The 16,761-nt window shown below is 37.5% G+C and overlaps 2 protein-coding genes across 2 annotated transcripts; both read left to right on the forward strand.

Annotated features, from left to right (window-relative positions):
* The first annotated feature begins 586 nt into the window (after positions 1–586).
* Positions 587–4,985, forward strand: LOC131948098 (cysteine-rich secretory protein LCCL domain-containing 2-like). Its single transcript, XM_059309614.1, has 4 exons — positions 587–595; positions 2,832–3,014; positions 3,735–3,946; positions 4,240–4,985. The coding sequence occupies exons 2-4, from the start codon at positions 2,855–2,857 to the stop codon at positions 4,789–4,791; spliced, it is 924 nt and encodes a 307-aa protein (XP_059165597.1). The 5' UTR covers positions 587–595; positions 2,832–2,854; the 3' UTR covers positions 4,792–4,985.
* Positions 4,986–6,819: 1,834 nt separating this feature from the next.
* On the forward strand, positions 6,820–10,393 carry LOC131948099 (uncharacterized). Its single transcript, XM_059309615.1, has 4 exons — positions 6,820–6,867; positions 7,911–8,087; positions 8,380–8,591; positions 9,604–10,393. Exons 2-4 carry the CDS (start codon positions 7,928–7,930, stop codon positions 9,943–9,945), a joined length of 714 nt encoding a protein of 237 aa, XP_059165598.1. The 5' UTR covers positions 6,820–6,867; positions 7,911–7,927; the 3' UTR covers positions 9,946–10,393.
* Positions 10,394–16,761: the final 6,368 nt, after the last annotated feature.

Consider the following 16,761-nt stretch of genomic DNA (forward strand, 5'->3'; position numbering starts at 1 on the left):
TATTTATTCTATTTATTCTATTTATTCTATTTATTCTATTTATTCTATTTATTTTATTTATTTTATTTACTTTATTTATTTTATTTTATTTATTTATTTTATTGATTTTATTTTTTTTATTTATTTTATTTATTTTATTTATTTCATTTATTTTTTTTATTTTATTGAATAATTAATTTATTTATATGTTCCTTTCTTATTTGTTTGATAATTTATTAATTTATAATAATTTAATTAATTTTAGTTATTTATTTCTGTCTGTCTTTGAGACCCGGTTGGCAAGTGTTTTATAGTTACAGGTGATTGGTTGTTTATTTATTATTTTTTTGCTTCAGCCTCTGTACCCTGCTGCTTTAGTGTTTTGGTGACTGATAACGAAAGCACCGATCACATTACCGAATCTAAGAAAACAACTTTAGTTTCCTAATGTATAATCGCCCATCCCCGGCGCAACAAATATTCGCTCAGTTGTCAGTCGCCCAATCTAGCCGTTCCGCCTGGTTAGACATCTGTCATGTGGGAGGGAGATAACCACGGTTGTCGTGATGTTACGGCACTTTTCAGCTGGCTCAGATTGTAGCTACATTGTTGACTGGTGAGTTGGTAGCTTAATGGTTCGTCTCGTGTGTCGTATCATAGGGCATTTCTCAGGTGAATATTTTATGTATGGTAGGCAGACTATTGTATTTTTCTAAAACTGTATGGTCTATATGTGGTATTATTGGCATACTGAAGCTGTAGGTTTTATCTATTCCTTACGGACATTTGTTTTATGTTACATTAAGGACATTTGTAAGTTATATGTTTCATGTAGCGCATTTGTAAGTTTTATGTTACATTAAGGACATTTGTAAGTTATACTTGTATTTTAACGTTTATTATTATTATTATTATTATTATGATTATTATTATTATTATTATTATGATTATTATTATTATTATTATTATTATTATTATTATTATGATTATTATTATTATTACTATTATTATTATTATTATTATTATTATTATTATTATTATTATTATTATTATTATTAATAATAATTTATTATATAATTAATTTGCTAAAATTGATTTTTTAAAAATTTCGCGCAGTATGATTGCATCGAGGTGCGAAATGGTAGTTAAAAGCTGGGCAATCTATCTCCGAGTAAAGACACATTTTTTAATAAAAGAAAGCACTGACTGTACCCATAGCCTATCGCACTCTTTAAAACAAACATAGGCGCTATTGAGCTCACTGGTGAGCCCGGAGCGCTATTCGCCTCCCTGCCGGAGCGCCCGAAGACGCGCCTGATTCGATATAGTTAACGATTATTGTTGTCCATCGTGTCTTTGGTGTATAGCCTTATTTTAAAACTAACTTAGTTGCCATAATGCTCACTGTGGAGCCCGAGGCTCGTTAAGTCACTAAATCTCCTGCGCTGGCGGCTGCGCCTGTTGCAGTTTTACTGCTGAATATAGTAATACTATTACTGATAACAAGGTCTAAGATAGCCGTGTATTGACAAAAGTCGCACCCTCCCTTCTTGAGAGTATTCCGATGAATGGTTTCAAACCGTATCCGACTTTTATCTTTTATTGTCGTATAAATAAAAAAAGCGCACCTTCCAAAAAATTATTAGTTTTTGCATAAATGAATTATCTTATGATAATGGTACCGACCAAGATGTTGGGATATATATCAGCAACGGTAGAATGCTTTATAGAAAACCAATAGCGAATTCAAATTCATTATAATAAAAAAAGAAAAACGGGAGTGATCTCCCCTGAACTTTGTCGAATATTCTTATACGAGATAAATGGCCCGTTGTGGGAGAAATGCAACGGGCGCTTGGTTGATGGTGTTGTTGTTTTTCTCTACACCAAAACAAAAATCATCACCTCAACTTCAAATTTAACTGGAAACGAAAAATATTATTTTATCCAGAATCGGCACTTAGTTATTGCACATTCATACTAAATATAGTCATAGTCATACCCCTAAACCTTGAACCTAACCCTAACCCCTAAACCTTGAACCTAATCTCAAGCTTGAGTAGTCCCCATTTAGAGTTTTTTTTAGGCAGCTCTTTGGGAGAGCGGGGGTGGGGGGGGGGGCAGAGCCCCCCTAAGAAAAAATCTAAGAAAGTCTGCCACCCCCTATAAGGACATATAATGTATATAGAAAATATATTTTTACCAGTGTGTGTACGCCCCCTTACCCGGAAAATTCAGTCCATCTTCCCAACCCCCCTTACGGGATGAAAAAAGTCTGAAAGAAACACTTCGTCGCATTTTTAGATCATATAGACTAAAAGTAGACCCTACTTCTATAATCTAGACCAGTTTTCTACATTTGGCCGCTTTTGGGGGGGGGGGGGGGGCTTAGACTTTCTACCGAGGGAGGGGGGCCTTTGCCCCTACCATTAGAGATGCCTGAAAGAAACTCTGCACGCACTCCTCTTTTAAGATTGAATAAATGAATTAGGCGTTATTACCAGTGTTTTAATTATCAATTATCTATGACGTCATTATTGTGTATTTTTTTCGGCATTGGCTTTTTAATTCAATGTTTACTCTAGTATCAATGACGTCATACAGAACTACAAATTTGATATAATTCGTGTATATGAAATTTTATCTACCTAGCTGTATCGGTACTCAAGTTAATGTGTTACATACGAATATTCAAGAAAGTTTAGGGGAGATCACTCCCGCGTTTTTTTTATCTACAGTGACGGTTTGAAAATTAATGTCCGCACATGTGTTAAATATTTAGTCGAAAAATCAAATATATTCGGCCCAAAACAACGTTAAATTCTTAAAAAAACCAATTTGTAAATCTCCAGACTGTTTTAACCAAACCAGAACCATGAATTGTCTTCTGCTTGTGACGTGTTTTTTCGCCATTTGTGTCGCCTCTCTGGCGCTGGTCTCCAACTGGAACCAAGAGATGCGTGACTACGTCCTTGAACTTCACAACGACAAGAGGAGGAAGGAGGGAGGTTGCCAGATCAACAAGCTCATCTACGGTACGTCATACACAACAAAGGGAGGCTACTCTGGTGTCGAAAAGCTCAGCTACACTGTTTGGTTACATCAGCGACTAAGGTGTCATCTTCTTACGACTAGTGTACATGTTGCTGGGGCAACAACAGGTGGTGACAACACAAGACTAGGGGGAGGGGGAGGGGGGTCACTGCTGTGACAATCAAGGAACCTGTGTGTGAAGTGGCTTACTTACAGATGTTATGTATGGATGAAAATTACGTTTATTTACATTTGGGTCATTTGTATTGAAACGATGGGTGGGTAGGAGTAGCTCCCCCTAGAACTATATTCGGGAGAGTGACGCGTTTATATCTTTTAATTTTTTATTAATTTAACAATGTATGTATGTTTGTTTGTTCATCTGTAGGTGTGTTGCAAATCTTGCAACTCAATTATTATCCACTTCAAATGCTCTGTCAATATTTAAACTTTCATGGTGTCATATATGGTGAACAAAATATTGCCAAGTAAAGCGAACAAAATATTGCCAAGTAAAGCAAACAAAATGGTGCCATGTAAAGCGAACAAAATGGTGCCATGTAACGCGAGGGCAACATTTCTTTTCTCATCATATTAATAGTACAACAACTATTTATGATTACCATTAAATATACTATAGTTTTTACTATTATAAATTCGTCACCATCTATCTTGTAAACTGCGTGTTAAGTCCCCCTGATACCCGGTCACTACCTCTCTAGACATGGACCTGGAGAACCAGACGAGACGGTGGGCCGAGGGCTGCGTCTACAAGCACGAGTCTCTGCCTGGGAGGGGAGAGAACTTGGCCTGGAACTCTATGGAGCAGCCTGAGAAGGAATTGATCCTGGGCGGGTTCACTGCCTGGTTTGACGAGAAGAATTTGTACAGTTACGGCCAGGACTCGTGTTCTATGTCCTGTCACTACACACAGGTAGGGAGAGGAGGGTCAAGGTGGGGAGGCGCTGGTAAGGGTGGGGTTGGTCAAGGTGGGTTGTCAAAGTTGGGTCGGTATGTAAGGTGAGTCAAGGTTTGGTGATAGCGTGACTTAAGTCTGGCAAGGAATGGGTCAAGTTATGGTAGGGGATTGTCTTTAGTGTTGGCCGATCTTAACGTTTGTGAGTAGATGTTTGTAATTATTTAGAAGGATATCATTATATAAAACTTTGTAAGTGCGACTAAGCCGACCTAACACTACCGTGAACCAACGAGACTTGACATTTTCAGCTGGTGTGGGACGAGACCCAGAAGGTCGGCTGCTGGTCAACCAGATGTCTCAACCTGAGAAACGCCTACGAAAACGCCTGGTGGTTGGTCTGCTTCTACACCCCCATGGGCAACATGATCGGGGTACAGCCTTACCAGAAGTCCTGTACGTCTCCCTGCAGAGAAGGTCAGACAGAAGAGAACGGTCTCTGCCTCGATGGCATCACTGCTGAGAGTAAACAGGGCAAAGGGAACAGGGACAACAACCTGCTAGACAAGGGCGACAACCAACAAGACAAGGGCGACAACCAACACGACAAGGGCGACAACAAACAAGACAAGGGCGAGCATCCTGGATGCGTTGACAATATTTGTTTGATGTATCAAAAATCCGGTCGTTGTGGCACAGACGTCAACGTGAAAAGTAATTGTAAAAAAACATGCGAACTGTGCGAGGTGGGGGAGCCATGCGTTGACCTGTACGGTTGCGAGAAATTTAAAGACAAATGTGAGTCGCGTAAAGACATCATGGGCGAATATTGTCCTAAAACTTGTAACTACTGTCAGAAGTAGCCTACATTTAAAAAAAAAACTCTTTTAAATCTAAAGGTTGTTTTTTTTTCTTAAAGAAAAATTATGTAAAATTAGTATTTAAAAAAACAAAACAAGATCAACAATAAACAAATAGGCTGTTTTGTCTATTTGATGTAATAGATGTTACTATTTTAAAACTTGTTAGAGTCCGGTGGCAACATTTCGTCATAGATCTTAAACTTTTAAAAATTTCGAGAAAATAAAACATTGAGATTATGAATAAACATTTGTATTGGTTCAATGCTTTGTTGATCAAATGTGTATAGACATGGGGTGGCCAAATGTGTATAGAAATGTGGTGGCCAAATGAGTATAGAAATTTGTTGGCCAAATGTGTATAAAATGTTGTCGCCAAATGTGTATAGAATGTTGTGGCCAAGTGTGTATAGAAATGTTGTGGACAAATCTGTATGGACATACGATGGTCAAATTTGTATAGACCAGTTAGAGTCAACGTGTAAGAGCAAAAATGTTGTATTTGTGAAGATGAATCCCTTTTAATATCCCACAGTATTCCCTACATCTCCCACACATCCCAGATCTCCCCATCTTCCATCCACTACACCCATCCCCCACATCATTTCCCATTTTTCCCTCACCACAAATTAACCCCGTTCCGACACCCCCACCCTACATCCATACATAATCAAGTATGGTTTTGACATTGACCTTCATAGACTGTAAATTACTAATCCAATTACCGCCTGTTATTAATTCATGTCATAATCACTGAGCTAATCTCAAAGTCTAATTTTCAAGACCATGAAATGAAGGTCATGCTAATAAACAAGCGGGATCAAAGGGCAGTGGTTTTGCCATTTCTGCGCAATTCGGTAATTTCCTGCAATGGGATGCAAATTGTACCCAGCAACCGCCTCATACGTAGAACTTTTCGTCATTTATTGTATAGAAAAAACATGACTTAGTTGTCCTTAAGTTGACTGAAAAATCTCCGTGAAGCTCGAGGGAAATGGGTTGGGGGCTAGTCATGACTCCAGATTTATATTTTTCTTAAGCTGTCAGACATGTAGACTGGGGTGGGTTGGAAGAGGAGGCTTTCAATTATTGGAAAATATCAAAAGCACAAACATAATTTTTAAAATATACTCTGTATGTTGACAGTGGACTAGTAGTAAACATAAGTCACAAACACTGTAAACTTAAGTCACAAACCTACAGTCAGTCAGAAACCTACATTAAGTCATAAACCTACCGTAAGTCACAAACGTACAGTAAATTAAAGTCACAAATACCCTATAAATTTAAGTCATAAACCTACCGTAAGTCACAAACCTACCATATGTCACTATGATCTGTTACTGTGTCTTCTTAGTTTTGAAAAGGTGCTGTACTGAATTGTGTATTGGAGCTTAACACGATCACTGAGTTCACCCAGCTCGAATGAGTACCTGGCTAAAGTCCGTAAATAATCAACGAATTGGCTGATCACACATCCCCAAAATATAACGACATAAATAAAGGTAGAACTCTACTTTATCTGCTTTATGGGCAGCCAAGTCTGCAAAGGCACTTTGTCTTACTGAACCAAAATAATTGTAAAAAATAAACAATATGTATATAATAATAATTATCATGTATGATTATTATTTAAATCATGTTTTCTACATTGCATTCTGACGAACCACTGAAGAAGTTCTAGGGCAGACATATTGAAAGTTTTCCTCTGAACTCAACCCACAAAGATTGAAATCACATGGCATGCTCTGACGTAACATTATGTTGACTGTGGAAGTGGGCGACCCTTGATCTTCAGCCAACAGTTTCAGCTCCGTCCTCCCCACCCACCCCTCCCCCTCAGTAATTTTCTCACCACCCCAGCTTCCAACATAAATTAGAATACACCCTAATTTCCAGATGGTACATAATTTCACGCAACTTCATTTGAATATATAATTGAAGCTTTTATCGACTGACATTTCGGTAAGTTTTCTAACTCCATAATTGCCGTAGATCTGCGGGATTATATAAGCCAGTGGGTTCTGATCAGGAAATCGTAGCTCCAGTAGACTTTGATCTGGTACCTTCAACTCCCAGGTAAGTCATTATGTATATCAGTCTCGTGTATGTCTACCTTAGAACTGCACAGACCCGAGTTTTTAATGCTGAGCTGTCATTGTGTCGAAAGGTTAACATCATGACCAGCCTCTATAGACAATGTTTTAAAAAGATGTGTTTAGTTCCGTTTAAAAAGTCTTGCATGGCTGGACGATGTTCTGCTCATTTTTAAACTCTCTTTAGGCAAAAATTATGTTGCTATTTCGTGGACATTACAGTCCATAAACCCTTTCTTGCTAATACTCAACCATCAAAATAGACAACAAATTATTCCAAGTATGTTTACTTTTCATATAGTTTAATCAGAGAGGTAGATTTCATTAGCTGAAACCATTCACAAGATTCGAGGCTTCACAAAACCATTTTCAGCACGCAGGGGCGTAGCGAGGGGGGGGCGGGGGGTGCGGACCGCACCGGGTGACACCATTTAGGGGGGTGACACCAAGGCAAAAAATAGCAAAATATATAGAGAAAAACTCGAGGGGGGGTGCAAATCGAAAGTTTGAGGGGGGGGGTGCAAATCGAAAACTTGAGGGGGGGGGTGCAAATCGAAAGTTTGAGGGGGGGGGGTGCAAATCGAAAATTTGAAAGTTTGTCCCTGGGAAGGGTCTCTATGCCTCTGGGGGGTGACACCATTAAGTGCCGCACCGGGTGACACCCGACCTCGCTACGCCACTGTCAGCACGTAATTTGTTTTTCGGCGAGATTTATTTATAGAAATAGTCAAGTGAAACAAATGGCGTAGTACTGCAATCTGCATAATTAGTTAGCAATTAGGAAGTGTTTTCTAGGCCAACCGTAATAGTATTGAAGCGTTAGACTTGTTTTTTTTTAAAAAAAGAGCAATACTTGTGATAAAAATATATAAACTGATTTAATTGAAAACTCCTGCAAATATTTTCCTGACACCTCAGAATCGACATTATAATTTTAGCACTAAAATCGAAAATGTCATGATTTCAGCCATTAAAATTATTTACAAAGAAAACATTTAATTTCAGTTTTTTTTTAACGATTTTCAGGGAACTAAACCATAACCATGAATTGTCTTCTGCTTGTGACGTGTTTTTCCGCCATTTTTGTCGCCTCTCTGGCGCTGGTCTCCAACTGGAACCAAGAGATGCGTGACTACGTCCTTGAACTTCACAACGACAAGAGGAGGAAGGAGGGAGGTTGCCAGATCAACAAGCTCATCTACGGTACGTCATAAACAACAAAGGGAGGCTACAAATAAGGGGAGATTAAGCTACATTAATGGATTCAGCACTTGTTGTTTTAGAACAGTTAATAATCCGAATCTCTCTATTTAAAAAAAAATGGATTATTGACGAAAAATATAATTAGCGTCTCCTCTGACAAAAAAAAATGATACCAAACTTTCTGGGAGATTACCAGTTAAAGATCTGAAAAAATTAGTCCAAAAAGTTACTGAGAGAGCTCCAGTAAAATTCTTGTGCTGCATATTTAAATGTAATGACCCGTTTTTTTCAGACATGGACCTGGAAAATCAGGCGAGACGATGGGCCGAGGGCTGCGTCTACAAGCACGAGTCTCTGCCTGGGAGGGGAGAGAACTTGGCCTGGAACTCAATGGAGCAGCCTGAGAAGGAATTGATCCTGGGCGGGTTCACTGCCTGGTTTGACGAGAAGAATTTGTACAGTTACGGCCAGGACTCGTGTTCTATGTCCTGTCATTACACACAGGTAGGAAGGGGGGGGCAAGGTGGGAAGGTGGGGTCAAAGTGGGGAGGGATTGGTTAATGTAGGTAGTGGGGGTCAAAGTGGGGAGGGGGCTGTCAAGGTAGGGAGGTTCTGGTCTAAGTAGGGCTGGTCAAGGTGGATCTAAGACAGGGCGTTGTCAACATGGGGTTAAGACAGGGCGTTGTCAGCATGGGTCTAAGACAGGGCGTTGTCAACATGGGGCTAAGACAGGGCGTTTTCAACATGGGGCTAAGACAGGGCTTTGTCAACATGGGGTTAAGACAGGGCGTTGTCAACATGGGGTTAAGACAGGGCGTTGTCAACATGGGGTTAAGACAGGGCGTTGTCAACATGGGGCTAAGACAGGGCGTTGTCAACATGGGGTTAAGACAGGGCGTTGTCAGCATGGGGCTAAGACAGGGCGTTGTCAGCATGGGGCTAAGACAGGGCGTTGTCAACATGGGGCTAAGACAGGGCGTTGTCAACATGGGGCTAAGACAGGGCGTTGTCAGCATGGGGCTAAGACAGGGCGTTGTCAACATGGGGCTCAGACAGGACGTTGTCAACATGGGGCTAAGACAGGGCTTTGTCAACATGGGGTTAAAACAGGGCGTTGTCAACATGGGGTTAAGACAGGGCGTTGTCAACATGGGGCTCAGACAGGACGTTGTCAACATGGGGCTAAGACAGGGCTTTGTCAACATGGGGTTAAGACAGGGCGTTGTCAACATGGGGTTAAGACAGGGCGTTGTCAACATGGGGCTAAGACAGGGCGTTGTCAACATGGGGCTAGGGATTTTCTAAATAATTACCCGAATTATTTCCTTGGCGGCTAAGTATTGGTTTTTAATTTTCTGGCTTCGAGTGACTTTTAGAATGTAAGGCAATATTTTTTAGATCTCTGTATTGCTAAATTTCTCTATGCTTTTAAAGCTAGTTATCTTTTAATTAAAACAAAAACATATTGATTAATAATTGGTATCGTGACTGAAAAAATGCCACTTGACATTTTCAGCTGGTGTGGGACAAGACCCAGAAGGTCGGCTGCTGGTCAACCAGATGTCCCAACCTGAGAAACGCCTACCAAAACGCCTGGTGGTTGGTTTGCTTCTACACCCCCATGGGCAACTGGAACAGGCAAAGACCTTACCAGAAGTCCTGCAAGTCTCCCTGCAGGAAAGGTCAGACCGAAGAGAACGGTCTCTGTCTGGGTGACATGCCCGACGAGAGCGAGGAGAGAGAGTGCAAGGACGAGAACCCAAGATGCCAGGAGTGGGCCAACAGGAACCAGTGTGTCTCCAACCCTGCCTACATGAAAGAAAAATGTCGTCTTGCCTGCAAGGTTTGCAAGCCGTAACCTGCCAGATTTGTACAACCCTAACAGCCTAAATTAGGCTTAGAACAACTTATTACAAACCAATCAGTCCGAACGAAACACGACACACGACGCATGCTCAAACTACAAATTTTATTTTCGTACAACAACCAGATAATGATAAAAATTCTATATTTTAAATTAAAAAGAGAAGTGTACATACTTATATTTTTTCACGAGTTTTGTCAATCAAATTGACTTATATTTTATCTAAAGAAAAGTTTTACAGAAGTGAAAATGTACGCATGAAGGCAATCTAACTCTAAACATCGTGTACATGTATTTGCGAGAACGTGTATATATTTTTTAAACAGATGCAACTTGTAACAACAGAACAGCAGGAAAATATTTGTCGATTTGATTGTATAACATGAGAGATGTGCAATATTTTTTCAAAAGGTTCTCTTAGAATAAAAACATTGTGAAATGACTCACTGTTTGCTTGAATCTGTTTTGTCTACAAACATTTTTGGTGTGGTTGCTATATTTAACTAACGAGTGGACCTTGTGTAGGCAAATGTGAGCAGTAGTGAGTAAGTCAACGAAAACAATGTGTAAACTTTGAAGAAATTTTTAGAAATACAAAAACAACCTAGCCACGACAGTTTTTCGAGATGATCGGGCCAAAGTAACAATTTTTAATAGAAATAGAAAACAAATGGCATAGATTGAAATTTGCTCAACATTCAACAATTTAGATATAAACTTAGTAACCCAATAATGACGTGGCTTTATTTTTCAATGACAATTTCGGTAATTTTGCAAAACATGTTTGCATTAACATTTTAATGCAGTTGATACATTGAATACAATAACCACATTTTTTATAACTATAATCTTTTTAGGCACAAACAACACCACAAATAACTTTTAGGAGTCGTAAAATACTTAAATGAGACCTGAGAAAAATAGTCATCTGTTTGTAGAAGAAACGGTATTTAATTTCTCGGTATAATCACGGCGTAATTTTATTAATTAAACAAAAAGGAGACAAAGAAACAAGCATTGCAAAACGCTGTTCCTAATTGCATAATGCTGATGAAGTTTAAATGTCTGTACTGATGGCTGACTGACACACTACCAAGCGGCTTCAACTGTAGTTTACAACATTAGCTAGATACCTGTACTTGGTTGACCATGTCACTCATTGTGCAGTGCATGTTTGTGGAAAGAAAGGAAAGCAATGTTTTATTTTGTTAAATAAAGAAAAAAAAACGAATTTACGATCCTCTTATTGCGTTGATCAGGTCCATTTAACCATTTTTTTTCAAGACGATGGTTAGGTAATATGGTTAAACTTACCCGAAGCAAAACAAAATGTCGTTGATATTAAGTTTTTTTTTTCAACCCTAAACAATGTTGGTATTGGACTAGCTGTGTTTTTGGCACTTGCAGATTTTATTTAAAACTGAAAAAAAAATGCAAATTCAATGAAATTAAAAATCCTTCATACGTCCATTTCTGACACGACAGTCAACGGGGAAGCGGGTGTATAGTATCTGTATCTGTGCCCATTGTTTTTCAAGGAATGGTAGGCCTGTATTATGCCGAGATCATTTTACTTTACCTAAATTCTGAGTACCCTTCGGAGCTGGGTGGAATTAATGGCTTACGTCAGAGAGCCGATCTCTGGACTTGCATGTTAGAGGTCCAGTACTGCCCGGCCAGAAGAATAAACTTTGTTTACAGAACTCTATCCTTGAAGTTTTTTGTTTTATCTGTTTTAAAACAAAAACCAGTTCGCACTTAGATCGAGAAATATAGTACATCAGCCTTGAATTGGTGCAGTCAGCCTTTACTTTTCGCAAAGGGTCTTCTTGTATTTCTAAAAAGGAAATATATGTTACTCATTACGACTTAATTAATCATGTAATGGGTATAATTGGAATATCAATCAAGATGTAAAATTCCAGGCAAGATGCAAGTTCATGGAACATTTTAAAACTATAACCTAAATTAATACTGTCAACCCAGGCTACGAAATTTATTCATTTCAACTCATTACACACACACACACACACACACACACACACACACATCTTTAAGATAGGTTGTCGCTTGACCTACTTTTTTTTTAACCATCGTCATGGTAATGATGGCTGCCGAAAACGATATCCTGGTTCTGTTTTTTTTAACAATGTTTGATGGTCATTTCAGAAAAATATAGGCCTACTAATAATCGTATTTTTGCGTATTATTCAACTATATCGATCTAATTTTAACAATTCACCTAAATTTTCTGAAATATTCTTATATGAAACAACAGGGGATGGCAGTTCGGGATATTTATGTGATTTTTAATCCATTTTAAATACTTTAAATTTTTAAAATAGAATAGAATCGCGTTGAAAAAAGAATTGCACACCAAGTGAACGCCAAATAAAATGTGCATTATACAGCGGAATATTATTAGTACTTTATAAATTCTCATGCGTTTTTTGAGAAATCGGAAATAGCGGTAAACGGAAATTACTCAAAATTTGACAGAAGGCAGAGAATTAGATCTTTTACTTACATGTGAACTTTTATTTATCTATTTGAAATAGTACTCAAGTTATAGGCTTTTGAAAAATTCAAAGTAGAAAAAGTTCCATTTCTGGATATTGGAAATCGCTCAAAAGTTGATACGTATCTAGGATTTTGATATAATACTTATATATAAAATTTCAGCAACATAGCTGTAATGGTAGTCAAATTATCGTGTTTACACAAACACAGACACACACAGATACACACACAGACATTCGGACAAGATTGCAAAACTTTTTTTCCGACTCAGGAAGCTGTAAAAGTTGTAATGTTGCAAAAATCTCGATTTATTTATTTTTTGCACAATTACATTACTTTTTGTATACTTCGTATATACGAGAAAGTAATTACTTGATCGAGACAACAGCTAACTAAGAAGGCCGCCCATTTTGCACGCCGTGTAGGCCTATTTGAATGGTGAGAAATCTAGCAGACGACACATTTCTGCTGAAGGGCAGTGAACTGTCAATCGCGTCACAACAACACTCCTTAAAAAACTAACTCACCGTATCACTGAAAATCAGTCATATGTTCGTAGCCATTTAAAAACATCAACAAAAAAATTGGTATCAAATTAAAGGTAAATAAATGTAGTTTTTAATTTTTTAAGTCATCTTGAACAGTAATGAAGTTTAAAATTTTAATCGTCATCCTAGTGTATGATGCCGCATCCATTGAAACTCTGTTTTCAAAAAACGTATCAGAATTTGGCTGATTAATTAATTTGTGATTAGCTTAAGTCTGTGGAGTGCTTAAGTTTGAATAGTAATTCCATTTTCTAAAATATAATGGTAAAATATTCCCAAACGTATTACTCGCAATATAATTAGAACTACAGAGACTATAAAATTATATTACATTAATATTTTAAGTTGAGTTCAACAATTTTGTTTGGATACATACTTCAATGTATTGTGAAATTGTTACTCAAACAAATGCCAAATGTGTTGTTGTTTTTTTGTTTTTTTAAAATAGTATAAAATTGATCGTGAAATTATTACTTTAGAAAGTTACCTCCCTTCTACATAGACCAAATGACTTCGACTGTTTACTTTTTTCACAAACAATCGTTATGTTTGTATAAGAAAATAAGGCATCGGGGCAGACATTTTTCGAGAAGCATGCAACATATTAGCTTGATGTGGGTAACTACCCTAAAATCTTTTTTTTTAAATTTTCGCTCACTTGTTCATATAAATACAAAGAAAATATAGTAAAAGCTGGTCTCTCGTTTTAAACGACTTTTAGAGGTTTTCCCAAATAGCGCACCGTTTTTTTTTTTATCCATTGGCATCGATCTACAACTTAGCAAAGCTCAAGGGGGAATGGGGTCGTTTGTACTTTTGTTTGATTGGAAGTCTGTCTGAGTGCGTAGGTGCGTGATTGCAGTGTGTGTGTGTGTGTGTGTGTGTATTTGTATTTGCTCGTGAATCAGTTGAATCAGGTATGAATATTTTATTCCCCCGGAAAATATTTGCGTCTGTAGTTTAATCAAACAGGGTTTAGACAGGAAACTCATTTTGTTGTAAGTAAAGCTCAATCTATATAGGACTATAAATCCTATTGCTTTAATTACACAGGAATACAGGTTTTTTCATAGTATCACAAACTGGATTCAAAGGGAACACCTTAACATAACATTCTTTCTAACAATAAACTGGTTTATATTTAATGCTCACTTGCTCATTAGCAATGTAGCTATAAGCCAACCAGAGATAATGCACAAAAATATTGAAATGTGATAAAATACTGCACTGGAATTTATTAAATAATGATTTATTAGGACAATGGACGTTTTACTGTTATTGCGCATCTGTCAAAACAAATTCTTTTTTGAATGATTTACAAGCAACACTAATTATTACAAAACTCAAAATCACTTGTTTAATACTTCTCTAAATTCTTGGATAGTTTGGACTTTATTTACTTAATAACCTAGGTATAGCAGTCATATATTACGGCACTTGTTAAAATAGCTATAACGGCCGTCCACTTGGTCACGTGATAGAATAGCTGTAATAGCCGTCCACTAATCCTACACAGTGAACCTAGTTGTGAAGACCGTCCATTTTGGCACTTTTTAAACTAGAAATATCGGCCATCTACTACGTCACTGTTGAAACTAACAATGACGGTCATCTACTACGTCACTAGTGAACCTGGCATAATGGCCGTTCACTACGTCACATTATAACCTACCTAAAACGGCCGCCCACTTCGTCATTTGCAAATGACAGTTAATAAATCTTCTGTGTAACAAGTAATATAGGATATAACATTGAATAGAGCATTCTACATTCCACACATTTAATTAAACTACTGAGTAGTTAATTAAAATTCCACAGCTAGAACATTTCGAATTTGAGCAAGTATTACAAAGGTCTAGCCGGTCGATACATGGTACGTGTCGTACTACCATTAATATCTTTTTATGTAGGCTTGACATACATAGGCGGATCCAAATGTTAAGTAAGTGGGTGACTTAGCGAGCAACCGTCTCCAGACGCTTTCCCGTTTCCACCCATACAGACAGACAGGGTAAGCAAGTTCAATAATAGCTTGTAAAAATATACAAATAATAAAACAAAAAAATGTTATTGTTCGTACTTTGTGCTAAACTGAGACAGAAATAAAATTTAGGAGATGAATTCCAGAAGTTTCCAATGGTAGTCAGACTTTTAAAAGTTTGATTTTTTTTTTTTTTTGCAATTAAAACATCGAAATGCAACACATGAGGAATCGATATATTATTTCAAATACGGCCAACTTGGGTTTTTGGTGTACCGAAAAAATGTTTTTAAATATATTTTTGCATGATTTTTATCAGAATGGTAAAAGTATAGTAACTTGTCTAAATTCATCATCATCGTCTTTTACCGTCGATGCCCAGGGTAAATGGGGCCGCCAGAGAAAGCCAGTCTTTTGCAACTTTCTCTGCTCCTGTCAGATGTTTCTGCTCAAGCTTCATAGTCCTCTTTGATGTGGACAATCGAGCGCCATTGCTGTAACTTTGTCAGGTCTCATCCTTAATACATGGCACATCCAGCGCCATCTTTCTTCAGTTCATTCAGAAAGATTCAATTTCTAAGTCTCCTAGTTCCTAGAAACCTATTATTAAAGATAGTATAGGGCCAGTGGTTGCCATTTATCATGCATTGGTAGACGGCCGGGTAGGCCTACTTACTATACAAAGCATACAATATGTAGATGGAAGAGATGGTTGCTTTCCTGCATTAATTGATATACAAAAGAACAATTAGGACATTATTTTGGAAAAAAAGATCTGCATTCGGTCTCGTTCTACGATAGCCCATTTTTTTTTGGCAAAAAATCTTGCTTGGCATTAGTTATGCGTGTTTTATTGTCAGTAATTGACATAATTAACAATGCTGTCTAAATATGTGAAACCGTATATATATATATATATATATATATATATATATATATATATATATATATATATATATATATATATATATATATATATATATATATATATATATATATATATATATATATATATATACGAAGAAAAAGAAGATATCACAAAACCATTTAGTGAACTGGAAGAAACATTTCTGCATAGAGAACTTGAAGTAAGCAACCAAACAAACATACATCGTTATGGCAATACATTCAGGAGCCTGGGACGAACTATCACATCCCCCCCCCTTCCCTCCCTATATTAGGCTACATAGTTATTCAAGCTGGTTTTAAAAATGCCCCCCCCCCCCCCTCATTTGGAAAGGCTAGTGGCACTTTTAACAGTCCCGTAAAGGTTTTTATTTTGGAGCCATACATGTGATTTCGAATCAGTTAAGTTAGTGTGTAAAGCCATGTAGCAGTTTACTTTCTTAACTTTGATTGTGTATAATTCAATATCCTAGCTTAAATAACCTTTTAAACTCTTTCCCACCCATTTTCGCGCCCTCTTAGGATCGGCGCCCGGGGCGGCCGCCCCACCCGCCCTCCCCTAGCTACGCCACTGGAAACAACTCGATACTAGGAAAACTCTCTGATGAAACGCTTAAGACATGTTAAAAAAAGAACAGTAAAAAAACAGAGGTCAGAAAAGATAGCATCAAGCAGAAGCCCATCACTTAATATACAAGTACCAAGTATTTCAAAGGTCATTCTGTACAATATATATATATATATATATATATATATATATATATATATCTAGGAAGTCTAATGGGCTCGGCTGTATGAGAAGATCAGCACAGAGAGCTACCCATAGATACCTGAACTAAAGTGGCTGTACTGGAG

The sequence above is a fragment of the Physella acuta genome, unplaced genomic scaffold (assembly GCF_028476545.2).
Source record: "Physella acuta isolate Inbredline_101_S28 unplaced genomic scaffold, ASM2847654v3 ptg000622l, whole genome shotgun sequence".
Taxonomy (NCBI): Eukaryota; Metazoa; Mollusca; class Gastropoda; family Physidae; genus Physella; species Physella acuta.

Bases quoted from the DNA above. Each gene is read 5' to 3' on its own strand.
- LOC131948098 (XM_059309614.1), top strand. From the start codon at position 2,855: ATGAATTGTCTTCTGCTTGTGACGTGTTTTTTCGCCATTTGTGTCGCC. The intron at 3,015-3,734 runs GTACGTCATACA...CTACCTCTCTAG, and splicing joins GATCAACAAGCTCATCTACG to ACATGGACCTGGAGAACCAG. The intron at 3,947-4,239 runs GTAGGGAGAGGA...TGACATTTTCAG, and splicing joins TGTCCTGTCACTACACACAG to CTGGTGTGGGACGAGACCCA.
- LOC131948099 (XM_059309615.1), top strand. From the start codon at position 7,928: ATGAATTGTCTTCTGCTTGTGACGTGTTTTTCCGCCATTTTTGTCGCC. The intron at 8,088-8,379 runs GTACGTCATAAA...CGTTTTTTTCAG, and splicing joins GATCAACAAGCTCATCTACG to ACATGGACCTGGAAAATCAG. The intron at 8,592-9,603 runs GTAGGAAGGGGG...TGACATTTTCAG, and splicing joins TGTCCTGTCATTACACACAG to CTGGTGTGGGACAAGACCCA.